The 27,170-nt window shown below is 41.3% G+C and overlaps 1 protein-coding gene across 1 annotated transcript; it reads right to left on the bottom strand.

Annotated features, from left to right (window-relative positions):
• Nucleotides 1-9,610: 9,610 nt before the first annotated feature.
• dnajc10 (DnaJ (Hsp40) homolog, subfamily C, member 10) lies at nt 9,611-27,170 on the bottom strand. Its single transcript, XM_024389590.2, has 22 exons — nt 27,016-27,170; nt 26,309-26,615; nt 21,246-21,414; nt 21,038-21,088; nt 20,865-20,947; nt 20,522-20,653; nt 20,154-20,325; nt 19,966-20,009; nt 19,739-19,870; nt 19,427-19,516; nt 18,951-19,061; nt 18,739-18,853; nt 18,190-18,317; nt 16,384-16,500; nt 14,679-14,780; nt 14,307-14,462; nt 13,774-13,907; nt 13,499-13,552; nt 13,232-13,379; nt 12,366-12,488; nt 11,846-11,962; nt 9,611-10,525 (listed from the first exon to the last, which is right to left on the bottom strand). The coding sequence occupies exons 2-22, from the start codon at nt 26,540-26,542 to the stop codon at nt 10,514-10,516; spliced, it is 2,424 nt and encodes an 807-aa protein (XP_024245358.1). The 5' UTR covers nt 26,543-26,615; nt 27,016-27,170; the 3' UTR covers nt 9,611-10,513.

Here is a 27,170-nt window from a genome sequence, read left to right as displayed (position 1 = left end):
GAGAAGAAGAAGTCCGATATGCTCTGTGTTGAATCACGCTGTGCAGACTGGCAGGAGTTGTCCGGGCTAAAGGTTAGCTGATGACTGCTAGCAGTGGCTATCTGACTACTAGCTAATAGCTAGTTAGCTGGCTAGCCTCTGTTGTGGGTTCCGGTTCTAAGGTAAAGTAAATAGCAGATCCATACCACATTGGGTGAGAGGGGTTGCAGGAGAATATGTTGAAGTTGAGTTTAAGAAAAATATTTTTTAAATGTATGCGAAGAAAATGGATATGGAAAATGGAAAATATACAGGTGAAAGTACAGATGAAACCTAAGTGATATAAAGTAATCCAGCTGTGTGGGGACCTTGTTGAGAGAGATACATGTCATTATTATCTATTAGCCTTTTCTCTAGCCCCCCAGGATACCACACACCACACCACCCCACCCCCACACCACCACACACCCCACCCCACACCACACACACGCCGTGCCTGAGTCAGCCCTGTGTAAACAGCTGTGTTACTGCTGTGTGCTAAAGGTCTAAGGGCCTGGGGCTGGGTTCCTACTAAGCTAACATATATAATTGTTTTAAGATAGTCATACTAAGGATCATTTAACTATTTAATTTTCAGTTTTAGGACTCCTAAAAGTATAAAATGTTTAGAAGTGTCTGTCGTAAATCTGAAATACCCATATTTAATCCCTTTTTTGTCACTGAAGTACTTCCATATATACTTCGATAATTCTTTAAAACTGGTACTGGGTTCCCTTCAGACTAGTCTTGTGAGGCTTGTGGACATGTACTTGTTCTGAGAGTCTCACCTTTCGATGGTGGAGTCATATCAGTGTGTAGCCCAAATTGTTCGGACCCTACAGACAGAAGTTCGGCGGTACTGACTTCAGATGACTGCCGTGACACTTGTGTTTCCGTGAGAAGACTGATTCAAACACCGCTTTAGCTCTGCCATGCAAACAAAACAGATATATCTAGCTTAAACAGGCGGATCTAATGTATTTCCGCCAGGGCGAGGATATCGACTCTAAGGAGTTAATTGGTGTTGTTGTTACTCGACTGTGTTGAGTTAATTTCCGTTAACTCTCTCAGGGCTCCATTCAATCCGCATTGTGGGAATTCAGCTTTACAGTGTGATTGAAATTTAAAGGCAATGTTCCCGCTTTAGTTGAGCAGAAACTGTATTCACGGTAATTGTTGCTTATGTCGGCTGGAAAGTACCTTAAAATGTATGTTGCGAAATCTGTAACCGCTTCAGTTTTTTTTTTTATTGAATTGAGCCCTCAGAGTGAAAAATACATTGGAGGGGCTTCATTATCATATTTCCCAGAATGCTTTGCAGCAGGTTGCTTTTTAGAATGCTTTAATATTTACAGTATGTTTTTGCATGTACATTGACTGATTAATTTAGCTTATAATACACAAAGATAAATAACACATTTTAATTTTTTTAAATTAAAAAAAATATATATATATTTTTTACAATAGTTGTTTCCAATAGTTTCTATTTTCTCTATTAAATTGTCAGTTGGATAGGCTCTCTGCAAACTTTTTATATATTACCTATCACATCAATATCTTTATCTGACAGATAGGATTCCCTCAACATTGCTCTGATATCCAAAAGCATTCAGGTCGAAATTTCGTGATACAAAACTTTTAACCTGCATATATTTCAAAATTAATCAGTCCAAAATTGCATTTGACTTCTGTCATGGAAATACTTGTATTTCCTATTACCATGTCATTTATGGTTTCTATGCCTTTAGTTTTCCATGTGGGCCAATTTATTGGTGAATTCTGAAAAGCAATCCAAGGATTGTTCCACATGGGTGTGTTTTTAGGGAGTGATATTGGTTCTTGTAGAATCCATTTCATTTTCTTCCATATTGTTATAGTGTTCTTAACTATGAAGTGAAAAGATTCTGGGGATGAGCATGCACGTCTTCAATTGTACCCATTGGTCCTCTTTAGTGCATTTAACAACATGTCGCAAGTAAAAGCCTTGGGTGGTGAGTTGATACAATTCCAAGTCTGGAAGGTTAAAACCACCCTCTGATTACATTTTTCTAAACCAATCTGCAATCTGCAAATGTTTGGACTTATTTCACCCGTTATTGAGATGGTTGTTCCAGTTTAGATGGTTTAGGTAGTCTCATATATCAGTCTTCCTACCTTGGCAGTCATTCTAACTGCAGATTGTGGATGATCAAAAGTTCCAGTCATTAGATATCCTAATTCTGTCTGGATCCCAATAGGAATGATATAACGCTTTGCAAGCCAGCATCTGCCGATATGGGCTGCAAACCATGAATTTCACAGTGGAAACCTTGTCAGTTGACCAACTGAATGAATTCAACTGAAATGTGTCTTCCGCATTTACAGTTGAAGTCAGAAGTTTGCATACACCTTAGCCAAATACATTTAAACTCAGTTTTTCACAATTCCTGACATTTAATCGGAGTAAACATTCCCTGTCTTAGGTCAGTTAGGATCACCACTTTATTTTAAGAATGTGAAATGTCAGAATAATAGTAGAGATAATGATTTATTCAGCTTTTATTTCTTCACATTCCCAGTGGGTCAGAAGTTTACATACACTCAACTAGTATTTGGTAACACTTGTTCAAATTTTTTAACTTGGGTCAGCTCAGGGATTCAATCCATCAACCTTCCGGTTACTGGCCCAATGCTCTAACCACTAGGCTACCTCAGACAACTGTGGCAGGTGAAAACTAGGCTGTCGAAGTATAGCATTGTCCAAAAAAGTAATGCATTGTATAAGCTAGAGGGTTGTAATGTCAAGTTAGGGTTATGGCTGGCTGAATAGACACTTGAACAGGAGGTGACCTGAATGGTAGCCTGTCCAGCCAAGTTGTTCAAGGTCCACTGCGAAATTTGACATCCGTCCTGGTAAGCAGGACATTGGGATATGACTTCAAAACTGGCCACTAGGGGCAATGGTGAGCGTTATTACCATTAAATAGGCTTGAGGTTTGCAAGGACATTGTGGACGGGGATGGTGAATGGACATAAGCTGTGAGCTCTGGCTCTGAGTGTCACGTGTTCAATTTGTTTTAACCCTATCCCAAACCTTAATCCTTACGTCAACCACTCAGAATTAATGCTTAAACTTAACTTTCGAAATTTGACGTTTATGGACAAAAGTCAGATTCTGCGGTTAAACTGAGAGCTTGTTGGCCTAGTCTCCCATGACTCTCCTAAGTCTTCAATCATACTTCTACAGCTCTTGAACATGACACATTACAGAGGTACTGACATGTAGCTACACCACCTGACACCTGACAGACCACAGCAACCACTCCCCCCAACCCCACCGTACTTATGCCCAAGACAGTTAGTCAGGGCATACGTGCTCCAGCCTCTCTTAGTGCAATTATGGATATGAATGCCCTTACACATAGGGTAGGCTACTCAGGAAAAGTCCACTTGGTTTTCACCTCATTAAAACGGTATGTTGTTATTCTGTGGCAGACTGGGGGACTGGGCCATTACAGCAGGTACAGCTGTTTTAACAGTCTGGCCTGGCAGCCTGTCAGTGTGAACACAGTACACATCTGTGAGATATTTCAGGTAGATTTGCAGCTCAACACACACACACACACACACACACACACACACACACACACACACACACACACACACACACACACACACACACACACACACACACACACACACACACACACACACACACACACACACACACACACACACACACACACACACACACACACACACACACACACACACACACACACACACACACACACACACACCCACACCCCTCCTCTTCTCCAGAGTGCACCTGCAGGGCCAGACAAGGAGGCAGACATTAGTTCTTCTCTCCCAGAACCCAGATCACGACTGCAGTGGGCTCATCAGGGTTGAATTGAAATGGAATTGACAGAAACCCTGGTTGACTCAAACACATTTTTTCTCTACAGCCTACAGGTAACTGCAAAAATAAAGAAAATGCCAACATAATGTGTATCCCTCATTTACTCAAGTGTTTCCTTTATTTTGTCAGTTACATGTATATTGTAAGTATTTTCAAAAGTGTGTGGAGATTATTTGTACACTACATTCAAAGGGATTTCTTTTGATGCTTGGTTTCTTTTGAGTCTCAGGGTTTGCCTAGTCTGCATTTTCCTTTTGTTCTTGTTGATGTCATGCTACAAGCCCTTGATGTTTAGTTCAAACTCTCACAATATGTCCATTGTGACCAGGGATAATCCTCCTGTCCAGCCCACTGGTACTGTAGGCGTGCATGTAGGCGTAATGCATGCCCAGGGACAGGGCATGCATTACGTCATACAGCTAGCACAGCTCTGGGCACATGTGAAAGTGCTTACAATTAGTTATCTGCTGTGGTATGGTGGAGTGAAGGTTTATGGTACTTTAAATCAAACCCTCCCACATCACCCACATGAGCTGTGGCTCTCTAGATCAGATCGAAAGGGGGATTGCTTTGGTAGTGTGTGTGTGTGTGTGTGTGTGTGTGTGTGTGTGTGTGTGTGTGTGTGTGTGTGTGTGTGTGTGTGTGTGTGTGTGTGTGTGTGTGTGTGTGTGTGTGTGTGTGTGTGTGTACGTGAGCATTACGTTAGCATTACATTAGTCTCACAGAGAAATTGGCCCTAACAAAATGGAGGAGAGCTGCCTGGATCTGGCTTGGCAGTAGACCTAAAGCACTGAAAACATTTCACTCGTGGCAGTGAACAATCAGCACCTGAGAAAACATTCACATGAAATTGAAGGAGAAATGATCAAGCAAAATTGTCTGCTGCTGGAATCACAAACAAATGAAGGCCAGCCGTGGACTGAAAGACAGATTAAATAGCTACTGTAGCAGCCAGGGATGAAACATGTGTGGAGGAGCAATCTGAAGTTTTAAAAACTAGATTGTGTTTAACAAAGACATTTCCTTATCGTGCAAATAATAGAGCTGAACAGTAATGATGTTTAGGCTAACTCCTGTGTAACATTTTATGCTAACTCCTGTGTAACAGTTTATGCTAACTCCTGTGTAACATTTTATGCTAACTCCTGTGTAACAGTTTAGGCTAACTCCTGTGTAACATTTTATGCTAACTCCTGTGTAACATTTTATGCTAACTCCTGTGTAACAGTTTAGGCTAACTCCTGTGTAACATTTTATGCTAACTCCTGTGTAACATTTTATGCTAACTCCTGTGTAACAGTTTAGGCTAACTCCTGTGTAACATTTTATGCTAACTCCTGTGTAACAGTTTAGGCTAACTCCTGTGTAACATTTTATGCTAACTCCTGTGTAACAGTTTAGGCTAACTCCTGTGTAACATTTTATGCTAACTCCTGTGTAACATTTTATGCTAACTCCTGTGTAACATTTTATGCTAACTCCTGTGTAACATTTTATGCTAACTCCTGTGTAACAGTTTATGCTAACTCCTGTGTAACATTTTATGCTAACTCCTGTGTAACATTTTATGCTAACTCCTGTGTAACAGTTTATGCTAACTCCTGTGTAACTGTTGCCATGTTGGAAACCAGGAGTGTTTCAACTCGCTGCAGCAAAAGGTTACTCTGCTTACTCATATGGGACTCTTGGCTTTACTTTGACTTTAAATAGCCTTTTGCGTGCTAACTTTAAATAACGTTTCTTGGAATATGTTTACACCGATTAAGACAAATTGAGAAACATATTACCCATGTATCAAGGACAAAAACGTCTGTGGGTCTGCCAGAAAAGTTAAAATAATGACTTTATGAAATTAGAACTGTGTTGATTAAAGTGTTACAGGGAAATTCAAATTGACATCCTAAATTTACAAACAACAGCCTTATAACAATTAGTGCTGGATTCAATCTATATCTGCGAAATATTGCGGGAGATCCGCGTTAAATGTAAAGGTAATTTCCGATTGAACCGACCTATGCAGCGTTTAGTGTTAATGCAGTGTACGCAACCACGGGAACATAGCTTTTAATTGTCAATCACACTATAAAGCGGATCTTCAGACCTATGGATTGAATAGTGCCCTTAGAGGGGATTTCCACATAACATGAGAATTTGAATAGCCATGGTAGCTTCGCCCTCATGTTGGTGCTAGCAAGCAAGGTAGGTAAGTGCTTAGGTATCAGTAAGGGCTGGGCTGCAAGTGAGCTTCAATTGGTCAATTGCATCGCAATATCGCAGAGTATTTGCATAAGGTTCAGCTTTCACCAACTTTTGTCCTTGCCTTGTTCATACGTCATGCTCACATCGCCCAACGATCCCCGCCCACTTCACTCCATTGAAAATGAATGGGACTCCGTTGTTTCGTCGTCCAGATGGGGTTATGTGGAAATGCACTGTTAGGCCTAAATTAAATCAGATCAAGCGTTAACAAGCGACAGCAGATGTTTTGGGGTGATGCATTGGAGCCCTCAAATCGGTCAGCAGTTGTTCTTGCAATCATTGTCAGAAAGCCACACCCGCCCCACTTGCATTAAATGTTCAGAACGAGAAAGTGTAGGCTGTATAGAAAGAATGACATAATAGAAAATCATTAAAGGAACTAATGAGGGTTTCTATCATCCTAACGGAGGTTTAGATTATATCTCATGCTCCAGTGTTCCAACATGTAAATAAGGCTGCATGGGATTACTGTTACACTGATTAGCATTAACGTTTGGGTGATTTTTCTTAATGTATTGTGTACTAACAAAGGCACACCTGAAACAATACCACCATGTACATTAGCCATTGATTTGTGCATCCCCCTACAGTAAAACTACAATTTCAATCATATTATATATTTGAGTGTTGAAGGTTTTTGGACATATGTTTCTGATAAGGGCCCATGATGTTCATGAAAGCCTACCCTACGGTGTCACAGGAAATGAAGAAGGGAAAGGAGACCCAGGAGACAGTTTTTCTTGTCAGCAGTTCCTTAGCGTGTGAAATACTGAGGTCAGTTATTCTTTCAGGCACTCTCTCACCACTGTCTGGCAGAGAGAGGACTGTAGATGGAGCACAGACAGTCAGAGTCATGGTTCTGGGAGCAGGCAACCTTTTGTTAGCAGATATTTGATAACACTGCACAGACGACAGGTCACCTTCATTTGTCATCCAAGAGCAATAGAGAGAAGGATAGAGAGAGGGCGGGAGAAGAAGATCTCTTGGAAGCAACAGGATCATGGAGTGTCTCACGCTAGAGTGAACAGCCATGACATGACACTGGTAACATTGTACTGTAATTCTAGCTTCTCCACTATAAAAAGTGATACAATAACAGTCTATAATTTAAGCACAAAGTAATCTGCCCTGGAAGGGCAACTGGGTGTATTTAGATTTTAAAAAATTTAAAACTCCACAGCAGATCATTTTCAGAGCCAATCTGATTGGTCAAAAGACCAAAGTAGTGAAAAAAGATCATAATTGGGCTGCCTGTCTAAACTCAGCCCATTTGCCCTCTGAACCTGGAAATACCAACTTCTTGTTTCAAAATCAACTCAGTCAAAAAATGGCTATAATAAACTGTTCAAAGACAAAGGATGAATTCCACATTTTGTAGCTAGTACTTTGACTTACACAGAAGTACAGTCAGCTTAAAATAGTTGGGATCCTATTTTTGAAATAGACAACATACAGAACATGTATTCTCAAACTTTGTACCAACCACTGCTTGCAGAATCCTCTTACAATAAGCAAAAGATTGCTGGCATAAATAAGAACATATTCCTAATTATCCCAGAAATTGCATTGAAAAGGGGATACCTAATCAGTTGTACAACAATGCATTAAACTGAAATGTGGCTTCGGCATTTAACCCAACCCCCCTGAATCAGAGATGAACTAGCAAAAGACAGTCGGCAACTGTAGAAACATTTTATTAGACATCTTTTTTATTTAGCAAGTTTTTCTTAAATGTTAACTCTGCATTGTTTGGAAAGGGCTCATAAGTAAGCATTTCACGGTAAAGTCTACAACGGTTGTATTCGGTGCAAGTGACAAATAAAATCAAATGTAATCTGAGCTAAACATGAGAAGACCAATACATTGTTCTGTTGCCATCTAGTGGATACTTCTGGAACTGATCAAGTTAAATGGCATTTAAATATGCAGTGCATTTGGAAAGTATTCAGACCCCTTCCCTTTTTCCACATTGTTACATTACAGCCTCATTCTAAAAACAGATTAAATACATTATTTCCCTCATAAATCTACACACAATAACCCATAATGAGAAAACGAAAACAGGTTGCCATTTTTTTGCAAATGTATTAAAATAAAATAAAAAACAGAAATACCTTATGTAAATAAGTATTCAGACCATTTGTTGAGACTGGAAATTGAGCTCAGGTGCATCCTGTTTACATTGATCACCCTTGAGATGTTTCTACAACTTGACTGGAGTCCACCTGTGGTCAATTGAATTGATTGGACATGATTTGTAAAGGCACACATCTGTCTATATAAAAGGTCCCATAGTTGACAGTGCATGTCAGAGCAAAAACCAAGACATGAGGCCGAAGGAATTGTCCGTAGAGGCCCGAGACAAGCTTGTGCTGAGGCACAGATCTGGGGAAGGGTACCAAGAACCTGGTCAGGGAGGTGACCAAGAACCTGATGGTCACTCTGACAGAGCATCCAGAGTCCCTCTGTGAAGATGGGAGAACTTTCCAGAAGTACAACCATCTCTGCAGCATTCCACCAATCAGTTATTTATGGTAGAGTGGCCAGACAGAAGCCACTCCTCAGTAATAGGCACGACAGCCTACTTGGAGTTTGCCAAAAGGCACCTAAAAGACTCTCAGACCATAGGAAAACAAGATTCTCTGGTCTGATGAAACCAAGATCGATCTCTTTGGCCTGATTGCCAAGTGTCTGGAGGAAACGTGGCACCATCCCTACAGTGAAGCATGGTGGTGGCAGAATCATGCTGTGGAGATGTTTTTAGCGGCAGGGACTGAGAGACTAGTCAGGATTGAGGGAAAGATGAATGAAGCAAAGTACAGAGAGTGCCTTGATGAAAACCTGTCCAGAGCGCTCAGGACCTCACATTGTGGCGAAGGTTCACCTTCCAACAGGACAACGACCCTAAGCACATGGCCAAGACAACGCAGGAGTGGCTTAGGGACAAGTCTCTGAATGTCCTTGAGTGGTCCAGCCAGAGCCCTGACTTTAACCCGATCGAACATCTCTGGAGAGACCTGAAAAATAGCTGTGCAGTGATGCTCCCCATCCAACCCGACAGAGCTTGAGAGGATCTGCAGAGTAGAATGGAAGAAACTCCTCAAATACAGGTGTGTCAAGATTGTAGCGTCCTACCCAAGAAGACAAGGTTGTAAACGCTGCCAAAGTTGCTTCAACAAAGTACTGAGCAAAGGGTCTGAATACTTATGTAAATGTGACATTTCTAAAAACATGTTTTTGCTGTCATTATGTGGTATTTTGTGTAGATTGATGAGGGGAAAAAATAGAATTAGGCTGTAACAACAAAAATTGGAAAAAGGCGTCTGAATACTTCCCGAATACACTGTATATATATTTTTTAAACATGATATTTACTCAATACAAGAGTCCGTGCAAAACAACTTGAAAGGAAAAGGAGTGTCTTAAAAGGGACACTATTCAGCATTGTATTTTATTTTCAAGACTACAAGTTCCCACATGAGTTACTATCAAACATCATCCAAAGATAGTATTGTATTTTGAGTTGAAAATACCAGATTACAAAGACATTATATAAAACCGTGCTAGATTTCCCACATTTCTGGAATGACAGAAAACTTTTGCAAGACTGCATCATCCCACAACTAATCAAACCATTTCCATTCACATTTCAGTGATGGCAAACAGTAACATTTTAATGAATGATGTGGAGTGAATTGGTAACATATGTTCTGTTAATTGTTTTCAGTATACAGGATGTCTTTTCTAAATTGTGTTTGTGTGTTTTACTGTATACAGAGGTTGCATACTGAACCCTACTATCAGCAGACAAACAAATAGATTGGTATCATCATAATAATAATACAACCAACACAGCCAGTACAGTGTGGTCACTTCACAGAATGAATAAAACACTGTTCACTACACTCAAATGGTTCAAGTTGAATCAACAAGAAGCATTGACATTGGCAGGCGCATTATAAACTGATAAACTGCCATTTTGTATCATAAATATAGGCATAAAATATCTTGTCCCCAACCTACATCAGACAGTACATTCAGATATCAGGCAGGTCGACACCTACCATATGGACACACTTCACCTATAGAACTAGTAAAACCTAAGACAGCGAGTCAGTCTTTCCTTATCGTTGAATCAGTTGAGAAACAGGTTTGTTTTGACAGTACGACAATACTGAGGTAACCTTTCAATAACGTCTTCTTTCCTTGGCAGTAATCCTTGCAGAAACAAATCTCTTCTCAGAGTCTTTTTGTTTGTTAAGTGTGTGTGTGTGTGTGTCCATCCTTTATGTTTCCATAAGGAAAACCATCTCAGTGGAATCGACCCCCTTGAACTCACAATTCATCCTGCAGAAAGAGAGAGAAAAACAAAAAGAGAGAGATAGAGAGATAATGTGATTGTGGTTTGATACACTGAGCCAACTCAATCCAAAGTCACTTCAACTAACTATTAGCAGTTGAAAAATATGGCACATGGAAATCATAAGAGAGCTGTTTACGGAGACAGGTGGGATGGACAGAGTAGCTGAGGGGTGGGTTTAAAAGTTCATGTTCTATAATAGTTGAGTGAAAACATGATGTATAAGTAATATCCATCTCGATGTAACGTCTATCAAAATACTTTATTCTTGCTATGTAACTACTCTAAAAAATAAATGCCACATATGTAAAATGTAGACCCCTTTACTTTTTCCAAATGTTATGTTACAGCCTTTTTCTAAAATGAATTAAATATTTTTTTTTGCCCTCATCAATCTACACACAATGCCCCATAATGACAAAGGGAAAACAGGTTTTTTTAGAAATACCTTATTTACATAAGTATTCAGACCCTTTGCTATGAGACTCAAAATTGAGCTCAGGTGCATCCTGCTTCCATTGATCATCCTTGAGATGTTTCTACAACTTCATTGGAGTCCACCTGTGGTAAATTCAATTGATTGGACCAGATTTGGAAAGGCACACACCTGTCTATATAAGGTCCCACAGTTGACAGTGCATGTCAGAGCAAGAGCTCCGAAACAGGTCTGTGTCAAGAAACAGATCTGGGGAAGGGTACCAAAAATGTTTTGCAGCATCGAAGGTCCCCAAGAACAGTGGTCTCCATGATTCTTAAATGGAAGAAGTTTGGAACCACCAAGACTCTTCCTAGAGCTGGTGCTCAGCCAAGCTGAGCAATAGTGGGTAAAGGGTCTGAATAGTTATTTAAATCTGATGTTTCAATATTTTTATTTTATTTTTGGTAAAAACCTGTTTTAGCTTTGTCATTATGGGGTAGTGTGTGTAATTTGACGAGGGGAAAAAAACCATTTAATCAACTTTACAATCAGGCCGTAACATAACAAAATGTGGAAAAAGTCAAGAGCTCTGAACACGTAACAAAATGAAAATAAGTAAAAACGTTTATTTTTGTCCTCCGAAGAGGGGCGTGGAGGTGATGGATGGGCCTAAAAATAAAAATGTATATATAATAATAATAATACAATGAAATAAAAAGTGTTAGCAGTCATCTTGCCTGAATTAGCTAAGCCAAAGCCCAAAACCCAAACTCTCACCTAAAAGTCTGTGCCAGAAAATAATATATTTCCGCTTGACTGCAAAAGGTAAGAGATAGCTACTAAGATTAAAAAGCAAAATGGTGATTGCTGAATTGCGTAAGAAGCTTACCTTGAAGTTGTCCGCCTTGCCCTGTAACCATGGAGATAACTGCTGGAGCCTCTGGTGGAGGACGTCTGCGATGTTGTTAGCATCCCGGCTGTTGACGTGCTCCCCTCCCTGGTCGCGCTGGGGACAGAGGGATGAAAGGAGGAAGGGGTGGAAGGATGGATGGAGGGGCTAGTTAGGGCACAGTGCTCTGGGGGACTGACTCCGCCTCTCTAATAATATAAATGGTATTATTAGGCAAGAGGTCCTCAAAGAAAAATACTACATCAAATATACAGTTAAACAAGTTTCAATAAGAATATCTAACTACTGGAACTTCTGATACATAGTAATCAAATGTATTTAACTTACAGCTTGTCCTCTAACAAGGACAGGAATAAGTAAGATAACGATAAGCTGCTATGATGAAAAACTATCATTGCCGCCTCTTTGTCAGGTCGTTAATATGAAGTCTTCTAAATAACTTACCTGGATAAATAGCTAACCCATTAAAAAAAAAAGTTACCAATCAGGAGTCTCTTACCTTCTTGGTGCCCAGGTGTGGGTAGAATCGGACGCTGGGATAGGCTGTGATGCCAGCTGACTGACAGGTCTGGTAGTGGGCCTGACAGTCTACTTTCCCTGCCCTCACACTCCCTTTCACCATCTAGACAAAGAAAGACTACATCAGAAAAAGCACAATTTTCCCTATTTTCCCACTACTTTTGACCAGGGCCCATAGGGAGACCCATAACACTCTGGTCAAAAGCAGTGCACTACATAGTGAATAGGGTGCCATTTAGGAAGCAACCAAAGACATGGCCGCCCAGTGAATCAACACATTAGAACCACTACATTATCCATAGGGCTCTGGTCAAAAGTAATGCACTACTGAATAGCACACAACTAAGGGCTGTTCTTAGCCAACAACGGTTAACTTAGTCACTTCAAACAGTGCAGCCCGAATAACAACAGTAACAGCATTTGCATTTGTTTTGACATCCATAACAATGAGTTGATGAGTCAAGGTTTTGCCTGGCATAAAAAATATGCTCTATCGTCAGGACACTGTTGTTCAGAGGAGCTAGCCAACACGGCTAACACAATCACTTCAAACTGAAGCTGGAAAGACTGTAAACTAGCTGAGCTTCATATGGTTTTACCTGTTTTCAATTTACATTTATTTGTATATATCCATAAAAATTATGCCAGCTGATTCATGAAGCATGAATAGGGGCCATATTCATGAAGTGAGTAGATCAGTTGAGCCATTTATATCATAATAAATAAGATCAGCCTACATGGACAGGGGATGCCTGATCCTAGATCAGCGCTCCTACTCTGATGCTTTATGAAAACGGGCCATGAAACATGCGTTTGAGAGATGGAGGAGTGGAGAAAATATCTTACCCGAGCGAGGACCTCGAACTCTGGGGCAAAGTGCTGACATGGTCCACACCACGGAGCATAGAAGTCCACCACCCAGTGATCCTTCCCTCCTATTACCTTGTTCCTGAAGTCATCTGGAGTCAGATCCACTGATGCTCTTGGGAGAGTACTAAGACACAGACGGACACTGTATGAATTCCTTTCTGTTGACTACAAATCAGATACAAAGGTTCCAACAATGGTGACTGTTAAAAGGCTAGGACAGAAACACAGGAGGAGAGAACTTACCCCACAGCCCAGACTTTGAGAGAGTGAGCATCTCTGTGCCAGCCGTTGTAACTCCTGGTGAGAGAAATAAAAACAGCACTCTTATTTACAGACTGTACAACATAACTTAATGTAAACGTTACAATATCATTTCATGTCAATTTTACAACATAACTTACTGTAAACTTTACAACATGTAAGCCATATGTATACTTTAAAACATGTAAACTTAGTGTAATCTGTAGAACACGTAAACAGTAACTATAGTAAGACTGAAAGAACAGTAAGGTACATACTGGTATAGGTCTCGTCGGTTGGCGTTCTGAGGGTAGAGGCGTATCTCAGGGTAGGCTTTGACACTCTCTCCTTGGCAGAAGGAGTGGTGTTTCTGACAGTCTACCGTCCCCACCTTTATCATACCATTCAACGCCTGAGAAGAGACATCAACAGACAGAAAACCAGGGAGAAAACAAATTATTTGCTAGAGTGAATTAACATTTAAAAAATCTTGACAAATGCATTAAGTTGGATTTGTTGATTACACCCACCCACCCTAGAATAAAATGAGATAATGCTAATATTTTATCTTGATAGATATCATGTATCTCTCCATCTATGCTAGATTCAAGCCCTCAATATCCAGAGAACACGTCAGTGAAAGCTCTATTGCTGTACCTACTGAACTTACCTGTGCCATTCTCCTCCACTCTGGCAGCAGGGCCAGGCAGGGCCCACACCAGGGGGCAAAGAAGTCTACCATCCTACTGCCTATTACCTAGTAGGTATTCTATACAGCCTATAGCCTACCACCCTACAATCCACTACCTACCCGTGCCATCCTCCTCCACTCGGGCAGCAGGGCCTGACAGGGCCCACACCACGGGGCATAGAAGTCCACCATCCAGGTCTCGCTGTGTTTTCTCCTCTTCACCAGCTCTGCAAAGCTGTCTGGGTCCATGGTCACCACAGTGGGGTCGACCAAGTCCTGGAAGAGTGGGAAGAAAGAGGAGTCACTACAGTAGGGATGTACTGTATAACAGTAACAGACAATTAAGGCTATTGGCAATGGGACGTTTCCTCCACACGGTACATGAAGTAACTATGTTGAGTCTCTTAGTTTTAAACTTCTGTGGCACTATAAGCACTGGCTAGAAAGGAGATGGACCGATACTGTGAACTAGGCTAATGGTAAGCTTCTCACCTGTATGAACTCCAGGATTCCGTCAGCAGAGTGATGTCCCTCGTACTCATGGATGGAGGACTTGTTAAAGATTACCGTGGTCGGGTAGGCATGGATATTATACTGAAAACACAAAATTACTGGTAGCTAGTACTACTTTCGATTAAATATCAAGGTGGTTGCGTAGGCGTGGACCGAAAACAGGCACATAGGACATACAGTACGTTACATAACTGTGGTAGCCACTGCCACTTTCAGTTATCCATCAAAACCACAAACACATTTCATTTGGTTCATACTCAGGGATGTGATCAGGATATAAAATAGAACATCTTTATTTTGGCCAGGAAAAGTGGATACTGAGCTCACCACACAATCACAGGTGACAGGGCTGGAATGATGGCCCTAGTATGGCTCTATGCCACAGCCAGAGGAATGATAGCCCTACGGCTAGCCTTGCTACAACACAGCCAGAGGAATGATAGCCCTACGGCTAGCCTTGCTACAACACAGCCAGAGGAATGATAGCCCTACGGCTAGCCTTGCTACAACACAGCCAGAGGAATGACAGCTCTACTATGCCTAAATGCCACACAGCCCAGAGGAAAGCAGTAAAAATGCTACCGGAATAAATAAAAACAGCTTTGTTGATACTAGTCATACTAAGTCCATTGAATGAAACGCGTATTATTTACTTCAATCATAAATACCTTCATTATAGTGAGAAATTATGTCATACAGTAGGGCCATGATTTGGGGACATAGTTAAACTCTGGGAGCAACAGTCTTGCATGGCTGGCTCCGCAATACTAGTCTACCGTAATTGCTGGACTATTAAGCGCACCCACTGAATTATTAAAAAATATGTATTTTGTACATAAATAAGCCGCACTTGTCTATAAACCGCAGGTGCCTACCGGTACATTGAAACAAATTAACTTTACACAGCCTTTAAATGAAACACGGCTTGTAACAAAAATAAATAGGCTTTAACGAAACACGGCTTTAATTTTTGTTACAACAGTAGCCTACCAAAAAAGTCATGGGTCACTATCTTCCTCCTGTGCACTGAAACCACTGAAGTCATCTCCTTCGGTGTCGGAGTTGAATAGCCTCAGAATTGCTTCATCCGATGTTGGATCGCTGCCCTCTTCAACACGCAGCAGTCCAGCCTTTCCAAACCCGTTGATGATAGTGGATTTTTTGACAATGCTCCACGCTGTCAGCAGCTCTATCTCCTTTTCCAACAGCCAGATCGATCGCCTTCAACTTGAAAGCTGCATCATATGCATTTCTCCGTGTCTTTGCCATGATGAGGGTGACAAAATGATTACCGTAATCAGAACGATGGGAAGTTTGAGCGCGCTCGATTTACGTCACATTATGTGACGGTGCTCAGTTTTTTCGCAGCATGAATCTTGTGAAAGCGGGAAAAATCCATAAATTAGCCACGTCATTATATAAACCGTGAGGTTCAACGCCTGGGAAAAAAGTAGCGGCTTATAGTCCGGAAATTACGGTAGTTGGCAGTCTTCTTAGCTAACATTCCACTAATTTTACACCGCATCATATGCACACGACATGGAGTACAAGAAGTGGAATGCTAGCTAAACAGACTGGCAACCAGGCTCTCTCAATACATCTAAGCAGATATTGTGGAATACATAGAAGAATAGCACATCTAGGGGGTTTGGGTTTACGTTTGGTATGTTCTCCCGACACTCACCATGCTGCAGAGTCTCTCGTGCACAGTGCAGTCCAGCGTTCCGAACTTCATCTGACCAAACAGCTGGATCGAGGCTTTCCTCAGCTCAGGGAGGAGAGCACGACAGGGAGGACACCACTACAAGGAAACCGTATATTAGTATTTGTTCATGGACCTCACCCAATGTCTCAGCCAACTCAACAGGATGTAGTCCACTTTATACAACAATAAAGTCTGTTTACTTTCAGGGATTGTTAGTCACCAACAGATTATTATTTTAATAGCCACACCTAGTTTATGACTACCGACCAGTAGCACTCACATCTGTAGCCATGAAGTGCTTTGAAAGGCTGGTCATGGCTCACATCAACACCATTATCCCAAACACCCTAGACCCACTCCAATTTGCATATCGCCCCAACAGATCCACAGATGATGCACTCTATTGCACTCCACACTGCCCTTTCCCACCGGGACAAAAGGAACACCTATGTGAGAATGCTATTCATTGACAACAGCCCAGCGTTCAACACCATAGTGCCCTCAAAGCTCATTACTACGCTAAGGGACTAAGCAGCTCCCTCTGCAACTGGATCCTGGACTTCCTGCCGGGCTGCCCCCAGGTGGTAGGGAACAACACATCAGTCATGCTGATCCTCAACACGGGGGCCACTCAGGGGTGCGTGCTCCTGTAATCCCCTCCTGTACTCCCTGTTCATTCATGACTGCAAGGCCAGGCACGACTCCAACACTATCATCACGTTTGCCGATGACAACAGTGGCCTGATCACCGACAACGACGAGACAGCCTATAGGGAGGTCAGAGACCTGGTCATGTGGTGCCAGGACAACAACCTCTCCCTCAACGTGATCAAGACAAAGGAGATGATTGTGAACTACAGGAAAAGGAGGACCGAGCACGCCCCAATTCTCATCGACAGGGCTGTAGTGGAGCAGGTTGAGAGCTTCAAGTTCCTTGGTGTCCACACCACCAATAAACTATCATGGTCTAAACACACTAAGACAGTCGTGAAGAAGGCACGACAAAATCTATTCCCCTCATGAGACTGAAAAGATTTGGCATGGGTCCTCAGATCCTCAAAAGGTTCTACAGCTGCACCATCGAGAACATCCTGACTGGTTGCATCACTGCCTGGTATGTCAACTGCTTGGCCTCTGACCGCAAGGCACTACAGAGGGTAGTGCGTAAGGCCCAGTACATCACTGGGGCCAAGCTTCCTGCCATCCAGGACCTCTATACCAGGTGGTATCAGAGAAAGGGCCAAAAAATTGTGAAAGACTCCAGCCACCTTAGTCAGACTGTTCTCTCTGCTACCGCACGGCAAGCGGTACCGGAGCGCCAAGTCTAGGTCAAAAGGGCTTCTTAACAGCTTCTACCCCCAAGCCATAAGATTCCTGAATAGCTAATCAAAGGGCTACCCAGACCCCTCTATTATGCTGCTGCTACTCTGTTTATTATCTATGCAAAGTCACTTTAACTCTACCTACATGTACATATTACCTCGACTAACCGGTGCCCCCGCACATTGACTCTGTACGGTACTCCCTGTATATAGCCTCGCTATTGTTATGTTGCTGTTTAATTATTTGTAACTTTTATTTTATATTTTTTACTTAATAATTATTTTTTCATTGTTAGTTAAGGGCTTGTAAGTAAGCATTTCACTGTAAGCATTTCACTATACCGGTTGTATTCGGCGCATGTGACAAATACAATGTGATTTGATCTTTCAAATACATGTCAACACGTAGTGAACATCGATAAGCAAGTAGAGTATTAGTCACTAACATTAGGCTGATACTTACAGGAGCAAAGAAGTCAACTAGCCAGGGCTCCTTTCCATCACTGGGGAAGTTCTCTGGTCTCAGAGTGGTGACATGGGCGCTGACACTCTCCTTAGCAAATGCTATGATGTTGTACAGCACATCCTTACCTGGGAGAGCAGAAACAGTTTATTTGCCATTTATAAGAAATAGATTGCAAATCTTACTCACTCAGGCTCTCATGAAAAACAAAACAAGACAAATTAAAAAATAATTTTGTTAAACTAGGAAAGTCAGTTACGAACAAATTCTAATTTATAATGACAGCCTACCCCGGCCAAACCCGGACGACGCTGGGCCAATTGTGCGCCGCCCTATGAGACTCCCAATCATGGCCTGATGTGATGCAGCCTGGATTCAAACCAGGTACCATTGAGATGCAGTGTCTTAGACCACTGCACCACTTGGGAGCCCCCCCGAGTAGATATACAAATGTGCATATGTATACAACAACCAGTGAAAAGGAATGCCAAGTGAAATACAGAGATAAAATAACAAAATCGGTTGAGTTCGAATAAGACACTAACTTACCATGGTGGATCTCAAAGTCATGAATCCCAAGGCCTTTGAAGACAGCGATACAGGGCTTTTGAATGTAGAAGGAGACACATAGTTCTGAGTCAGTAAGGCAGTCCACCTTTCCCACCTGAGAAAAAGCACAGAGTATTAAACATCCAGACTGAATCAGTGACGTGAATGAACAGTGAATCAGAGCGATATTCATTGTGGATTTCAGACCTTACCTGTATGTGGGCTGCCTTCAGAAGAGCCTTGAGCTTCTTATACTCATGAGATGCCATGGTCTTCTGTCCGAAAGAAAAACTGACCAGCCACCGATGATGGGCCAGTTTACTCTACAGAGACCGATGGAGAATAGAATAGAACACAATAACTGTATTTTCCTAAATATTTCAGCATCACCACTACAGGTGTTTTCCTCAACTGAAATCATGTCAGACAACAGATTATTTCATGTCAAATATATGTGGTTATTTTTAGTAGGTAGGTATATTATTACTAGGAAGAGGAAAGAACTCAAACATCCACAACATTCGAGTCTGCCTCCAACAACCGAGTCTGCCTCTCACAGATTGGACAGCACAGAGGACGCTGCACTAAGACATAACCCCCCCCCTCCCAGGCACAATAAATATGGTGGTACAAGATGGCAATACAGATGATTTTTACTGTACCTTAGATTTGATTATTATTACTGTACCTGGAAGGTTTCCTTAGTAAGAGCCTCCAGGTCAGGCAGATGCTGCATCACCTCTCCATAGATCTCTCTGGTATCCAAACTCTGCAGGAACTGTTGTTATGATGAAACCAATGTTTGTTGTAAATCTGGGCTTTCAGAACAGTCATGATTCTATCATCTCATGTCAATAAAATAAAGTGTTCTCTAAGCTATGTATGGTGAGGCTTCTTGATGAACCCATCCTGGGTTTCTCCTTCTCACTTACAAATACATTTCATGTTATGCATTGTTTTTAGTGTACGCAAACAAAACTAAAACATGGGCCTCTCTTACCAGCACGCTGCCCTTGTTCTTCAGTGAACTGCCGGGGGGGAAGAAGGCTGTGGTGCTGGTGGTCACCTCAAAGCTGTCACACAACTCAGCCTGTGTTGAGCAGTCCATCCAGCCCACATTCACTAGACCTTCCTGAAGATAACACAAGAGAAGAGACATTTCAGTCACAATAACAATGTATGCTCATGGGAAGGTAAACATACAGCATGGGTTCAATGAGGACTTACCAACATTCCTGCTAATTTTTGCCTCGTCTGTGACTCTAGACAGTCTATGAAGAGATCAAACACAGATCATATTTTAACTGTATAGAAAATACAATTCCTACCATATTGGTTTCACTACTTCTGACTAAAAGTCTCTATTTGTAAACATGACAAAGCATCTCAACGTAACCCTTAACAACTCGTCCTACCTCCAGAGTCAGCACAGAAGGTGATCAGCCATCCAACTCCAGATGAAAATGCTGCCTCAATCTCAGTGAAGACATTGCCTTGCCACAGCTCTGTAACTCTGCTCTTCACAAATTGCATGCCAAACTTAGTCAAACTCTCCTTGGCCCTATCTCCAAAGTATTTCTCTGGATTCTATTGGGACGACAGAAAGGGATGCGTTTTAGAGGGTTGTTCCTAACACCATGAGCAGTGAGTGATACGTAGCCTGTTTAAAACAGATTGAATGATGTGCTAAAACCATGGTGAGCGTAGCATTCAGTCTGGTTTAACCAGGCTACGTGATGCATGACAGAGCTATCCTAAAAGACAGCTGTGACGTTTCTCCTACCATTCCAGCTTTGTAAATGTAGAGGCTGGGGTAGCTGTTGATGCCTTTGCTGCGACACAGTCTGTTGTTGTCTCCACAGTTCACTGCTCCTATCCTGATCACTCCATCCATCTCCTTAGCAAACTCCCTCCACTGCGGACACACACACAAAGTAACATAATATGTTGAAATATTAAACATAGATGACAATTATCAAAAGATAAATGAAGACGACTTAAACAAAGGTACCATCTGCAATATCTACCACTGTTCAATGGACATTTTAATTAAGTATATGAAACAACCAATGAATAGCAGAAAATATTGCAGAATGCACTTTTACAGTGAGTGAGGAAAGTATTACCGTGGGAGCCAGCTCGTGACAATGATGGCAACGAGGGAAGTAGAAGTTGACAAACCAGAGTTCCCCGGAGTTCACTGCTGCATCTATAGTAGTAGAGTCAGTATCATAACAACAAACATACCCCAACAAGAAAGGATGGCTCTGAAGGTTCGGAATAGTGTGACATCACTTACCGAAGTCTCCCCTATCTAAAGTGACAATCTCTAGGTCATCATCGTAGATACCTGCAGAAAGAGTAAGATGACAAGTCACACCAACGTCCTGAGGAAATGACTGAAAATGTTGCATGTTAGCAGTGGCCTATCAATCCCCTTTCTTCATATTTCTTGGCAATGTTTACATTTCACATTCTTAGACGACTCCAAAAGAAAAATGATTTACCAAATTCATTTCTATAGTAGTTCCAGCTCTCATATCGTCCTCCTCCCTGCTGCTCATCCTGCAGACCCTTCTCTCCATACTTGTCATACTTCTTCCTCAGATCGTCATCCTTCAGAACTTCATAGGCTCGGGTTACCTTCAGGAACTTGTCATGGGCAGTTTCATCATGCTGGACAATGAGAGCAACAAATTAAGTACTGGACTTTGTAGAAAATATCTAGCCTGCTACCAGATGTGGTTGTGCTGTTTTGTTGTGACAATGACCATAGAATTAAGAAAAATAGCAAAAACAGATCTGGGACCAGTCTAGGAAATCACCAGTATGTTGTGATATGTTATAGCCAATGATAAGTTACATTTTAACATGTTATAACACACACAGTCAAAAGTTTGGACATTACCTACTCATTCAAGGGTTTTTCTTTATTTTTACTATTTTCTACATTGTAGAATTATAGTGAAGACATCAAAACTATGAAACAACCCCAAAAAGTGTTAAACAATTCTTCAAAGTAGCCACCCTTTGCCTTGATGAAGGCTTTGCACACTCTTGGCATTCTCTCAACCAGCTTCATGAGGTATTCACCTGGGATGCATTTCAATTAACAGGTGTGCCTTGTTAAAAAGTAAATTTGTGGCCTCCCAGGTGGCACAGTGGTCTAGGGCACCAGAGACTCTGGGTTCGAGCCCAGGCTCTGTCGCAGCCGGCCGCGACCGCGAGGTCCATGGGGGAATGCACGCCAATGTGTCGGAGGAAACAGCGTGCACCTGGCGGTCATATTATGGCAAGAACAGCTCAAATAAGTAAAGAGAAACGACAGTCCATCTTTACTTTAAGACAAAGGTCAGTAAATTTTCCGGAAAATTTCAATAACTTCAATAATTGAATGTTATTTCAAGTGCAGCCGCAAAAACCATTAAGCGCTAGGAAGAAACTGGCTCTCATGAGGATCGCCACAGGAAAAGAAGACCCAGAGTTACCTCTTCTGCAGAGGATGCGTTCATTAGAGTTACCAGCCTCAGAAATCTGCAATTAACTGCACCCAAGATTGCAGCCCAAATAAATGCTTCAGAGTTCAAGTAACAGATACATCTCTACTAGAGGTCGACCGATTATGATTTTTCAATGCAGATACATATTATTGGGAGGACCAAAAAAAGCAGATACCGATTAAATCGGCCTAAATATATTTTGTGGCAAAGGGGGTCGAGTGATAAATGTCAGATATGTGAACTAATAAAGGGGCTCTGCCCTATCACTAAAATGGCCAACCCGATCAGAACTACAGATCACAAAATGTCTGACTGCCAAAACTACAATTCTCAGAAGCAAGGGGAACCCTCAGAAGGTGGGGCCGATTCACAGATAAGGGGTCAAGACAAACCAGGAAGAGAGAGAGAAAGGGCTGGAAGGATCTGTGAACCATAGAGAAAGATATATATATATATATATATATATAGGCTGGATTTACCATGTATGAGCTGACTGTTTGGATTTACCTGTTGGCGTTTGGACCTCGACCTACCGAAAACCTGATTTGTGTACCGAACCCTGCTATCCTTGACCTTGCCTGCGGCCTGGGTGGACCAGAACGGAGAAACAAGCTCACAGGTACTGTCCTGTTCGAAATAACTCTGTGATTTTGGTGACAGTTTCCCACTTAATTTGTGACAAACGCTCCTAATCTTGAAGAGATTTGCCACAATATATATATATTTGTTGTAATTGTCATTATTACAATACTGAATGAACAATGAACACATTTGAACTAAAATCTATTTAGTCTTAAATAAATAATGAAACTTACCTTAGTATTTCTCTCTAGTACTTTAGTATTGCCGGCCTAATCTCGGTAGTTGATAGGCTTGAAGTCATAAACAGCGCTGTATGTCAAGCATTGCTAAGAGCTGCTGGCAAATGCAGTAGTGCTGTTTAAATGAACGAGCCTGTTGCTGCCTACCACCGCTCAGTCAGACTGCTCTATGAAATAATAGACTTAATTATAATATAATAAACACAGAAATAAGAGCCTTTGGTCATTAATATGGTAAAATCCAGAAACTATCATTTAGAAAACAAAACGTTTATTCTTTCAGTGAAATACGGAACTGTTCCGTATTTTATCGAACGGGTGGCAACCCCAAGTCTAAATATTGCTGTTACATTGCACAACCTTCAATATTTGTCATAAATACATAAAATTCTGGCAAATTAATTATGGTCTTTGTTAGGAAGAAATGGTCTTCACACAGTTCGTAAAGAGCCAGGCAGCCCAAACTGCTGCATATACCCTGACTCTGCTTGCACTGAACGTAAGAGAAGTGAAACAATTTCCCTCATTAACATTGCCTGCTAACATGAATTTCTTTTAACTAAATATGAACGCTTAAAAAATATATACTTCTGTGTATTGATTTTAAGAAAGGCATTGATGTTTACGGTTAGGTACATTTGTGCAACGATTGTGCAATTTTGTTAAATCTTTACTCGTTTGGCAAAGTTGAAGTAGGTTGTGATTCGATAATAAATTAACAGGCATGCCATTGATTATATGCAACGCAGGACAAGCTAGTCAACCTAGTAATATCATCAACCATGTGTAGTTAACTAGTGATTATGTGAAGACTGATTGTTTTTTTATAAGTTAAGTTTAATGCTAGCTAGCAACTTACCTTGGCTCCTTGTAGCAACAAGGTCCTTTTGACGACGCTGCGTAACAGGTGGTCAGCCTGCCATTCAGTTCTCGTGGATTGCAATGTAATTGGCGCCCAAAAAGTCAGATTGTCGATTTGTTATGAAAACTTGAAATCGGCCCGGCCGATTAATCGGTAAACCTCTAATTTCAACATCGACTGTTCAGAGGAGACTGCGTGAAATCAGGCCTTCATGGTCAAATTGCTGCAAAGAAACCACTATTAAAAAGGACACCAATATGAAGAAGAGACTTGCTTGGGCCAAGAAACACGAACAATGGACATTACACCGGAGGAAATGTGTCCTTTGGTCTGGAATCCAAATTGGATATTTTTGGTTCCAACCGCGCCGTGTCTTTGTGAGATGCGGTGTGGGTGAATGGATGATCTCCGCTAGAGGTCGACCGATTAATCGGAATGGCCGATAACTTGAAATCGGCCCTAAGTATTCATAACAATCGGAAATCGGTATTTTTGGACATTTTTATATTTTTTACACCTTTATTTAATCTTTATTTAACTAGGCAAGTCAGTTAAGAACACATTCTTATTTTCTTTATGACGGTCTAGGAACGGTGGGTTAATTGCCTCGTTCAGGGGCAGAACAACAGATTTTTACCTTGTCAGCTCGGGGTTCCAATCTTACAGTTAACTAGTCCAACGCAATAACGACCTGCCTCTCTCTCGTTGCACTCCACAAGGAGACTGCTTGTTACACAAATGCAGTAAGCCAAGGTAAGTTGCTGGCTAGCATTAAACTTATCTTATAAAAAACAATCAATCATAATCACTAGTTAACTACACATGGTTGATGATATTACTAGATATTATCTAGTGTGTCCTGCGTTGCATATAATCTGACTGAGCATACAAGCATAGAAGTATCTAATTATCTGACTGAGCGGTGGTAGGCAGAAGCAGGCACGTAAACATTAATTTAAACAGCACTTTCGTGCGTTTTGCCAGCAGCTCTTCGTTGTGTGTCAAGCATTGCGCTGTTTATGACTTCAAGCCTATCAACTCCAGAGATGAGGCTGGTGTAACCGAAGTGAAATGGCTGGCTAGTTTGCGCGCATTTCAAAACGTCACTCGCTCTGAGCCTGTGGTTGTTTCCCTTGCTCTGCATGGTGGTGTTGTCGTTGTGTTCCTGGTTCGAGCCCAGGGAGGAGCGAGGAGAGGGACGGAAGCTATACTGTTACACTGGCAATACTAAAGTGCCTATAAGAACATCCAATAGTCAAAGGTTAATGAAATACAAATGATATAGAGGGAAATAGTTCTATAATTCCAATAATAACTACAACCTAAAACTTCTTACCTGGGAATATTGAAGACTCATGTTAAAAGGAACCACCAGCTTTCATATGTTCTCATGTTCTGAGCAAGGAACTGAAACGTTAGCTTTCTTACATAGCACATATTGCACTTTTACTTTCTTCTCCAACACTTTGTTTTTGCATTTTTAAACCAAATTGAACATGTTTCATTATTTATTTGAGGCTAAATTGAACTTGATGTATTATATTAAGTTAAAATAAGTGTTCATTTAGTATTGTTGTAAATGTCATTATTACAAATAAAAATAAAATAAAAAAATGTATTTTAAAATCGGCCGATTAATCAGTATCGGCTTTTTAAGTCCTCCAATAATCAATATCGGCGTTGAAAAACCATAATCGGTCGACCTTTAATCTCCGCATGTGCATTTCCCACCGTAAACCATGGAGGAAGAGGTGTGATCGTGTGGGGTGCTTTGCTGGTGCCACTGTCAGTGATTTATTTAGAATTCAAGGCACACTTAACCAGCAGGGCTACCACAACATTCTGCAGCGATAAGCCATCCCATTTGGTTTGGGCTTAGTGGGACTACCACTTGTTTTTCAACAGGACAATGACCCAACACACCTCCATGCTGTGTAAGGGCTATTTGATCAAGAAGGAGAGTGATAGAGTGCTGTATCAGACGACATGGCCTCCACAATCACCCAACCTCAACCAAATTGAGATAATTTGGGATGAATCAGACCGCAGAGTGAAGGAAAAGCAGCCAACAAGTGCTCAGCATATGTGGGAACTCCTTCAAGACTGTTGGAAAAGCATTCCAGGTGAAGCTGGTTGAGAGAATGCCAAGAGTGTGCAAAGCTGTCATCAAGGCAAAGGGTGGCTACTTTGAAGAATTTCTAATATATTTTGATTTGTTTAATTTGTTACTACATGATTCCATTTCTGTTATTTCTTAGTTTTGATGTCTTCACTCCAACAATACAACATAGAAAATAGTAAAAATAAAGAAAAAAACACTTAAATGAGTAGGTGTTCTAAAACTTTTGACAGGTAGTGTATATCTATCTATAGGGCAGGCTACTCACTGGGTTTTTATCCGGGTGCATGATCAGAGCTAGCTTTTTGAAGGCTTGTCGTATCTCTCTGGTTGTGGCTTCTCTGGACACCTTCAATAACTTATAGTAATCCTCATCAGAGGACACAGAAGCTACCAGACAACTGAAGACAATCAGTGATCCCAGCAACATTCTGCTCCAAGGCATCTGCTGATTCTGAACTTGACAAGCTTGTCGTGATTTTGCTGGCGGTAGAGATTCCATTGCCACAGGTCTCAGTTAACACAGTGTTTCAGTGCTGAATCTCTGAAGTTGTTAGTGTCACACACACCTCACGCTAGGTAGGATAAGATCACAATAATTCCAAAGTGATTTTTCAGAAAGTGTTCTCAACTAGAGACATGATTGCATGGTGACAAAATGTGCCAAGTTAGCAAGCTAAAACAAATTAAGCTAGCCAACTAGCTACGAACACAGATGTAACACTTATTTAAAATCAGATTCTTGTTTCTTCGCAAACGCCAGATCATAATCATAAAATAAATTACTTATTTAAAAGCGGTTCTGTAAAGCTAGCTAGCTCTATCGGTTGAGCCCACACTAGCTGCCTAACAAGTAACATTAGCTAGCTAAGTTAATGTTATTGCAGCTACCTACCTCATCATTGAGATCAGATATTTTCTCTACGCATTATCTATGAAATGCACATATTCTGAAATCTTGCAAATTAACGTTACCTTAACCGAGTGAATTGTTGGCCCACTTCTTATCCGGGTTTGGGTCCGGGAGTCGCCGGGTGGTAAGTGTTGAGTTGGCTAAACTAACTAGAATCTTCACGGTGGTTGAGTGACGTAATCACGCCCGGAAACAGAGCCTCTGCCCATAACGGTTG

This window comes from Oncorhynchus tshawytscha, linkage group LG26 (genome assembly GCF_018296145.1).
Source record: "Oncorhynchus tshawytscha isolate Ot180627B linkage group LG26, Otsh_v2.0, whole genome shotgun sequence".
NCBI lineage: Eukaryota > Metazoa > Chordata > Actinopteri > Salmoniformes > Salmonidae > Oncorhynchus > Oncorhynchus tshawytscha.
Note: the sequence above shows the minus strand (reverse complement) of the source record. Positions and strands in the feature narration are given on the sequence as shown.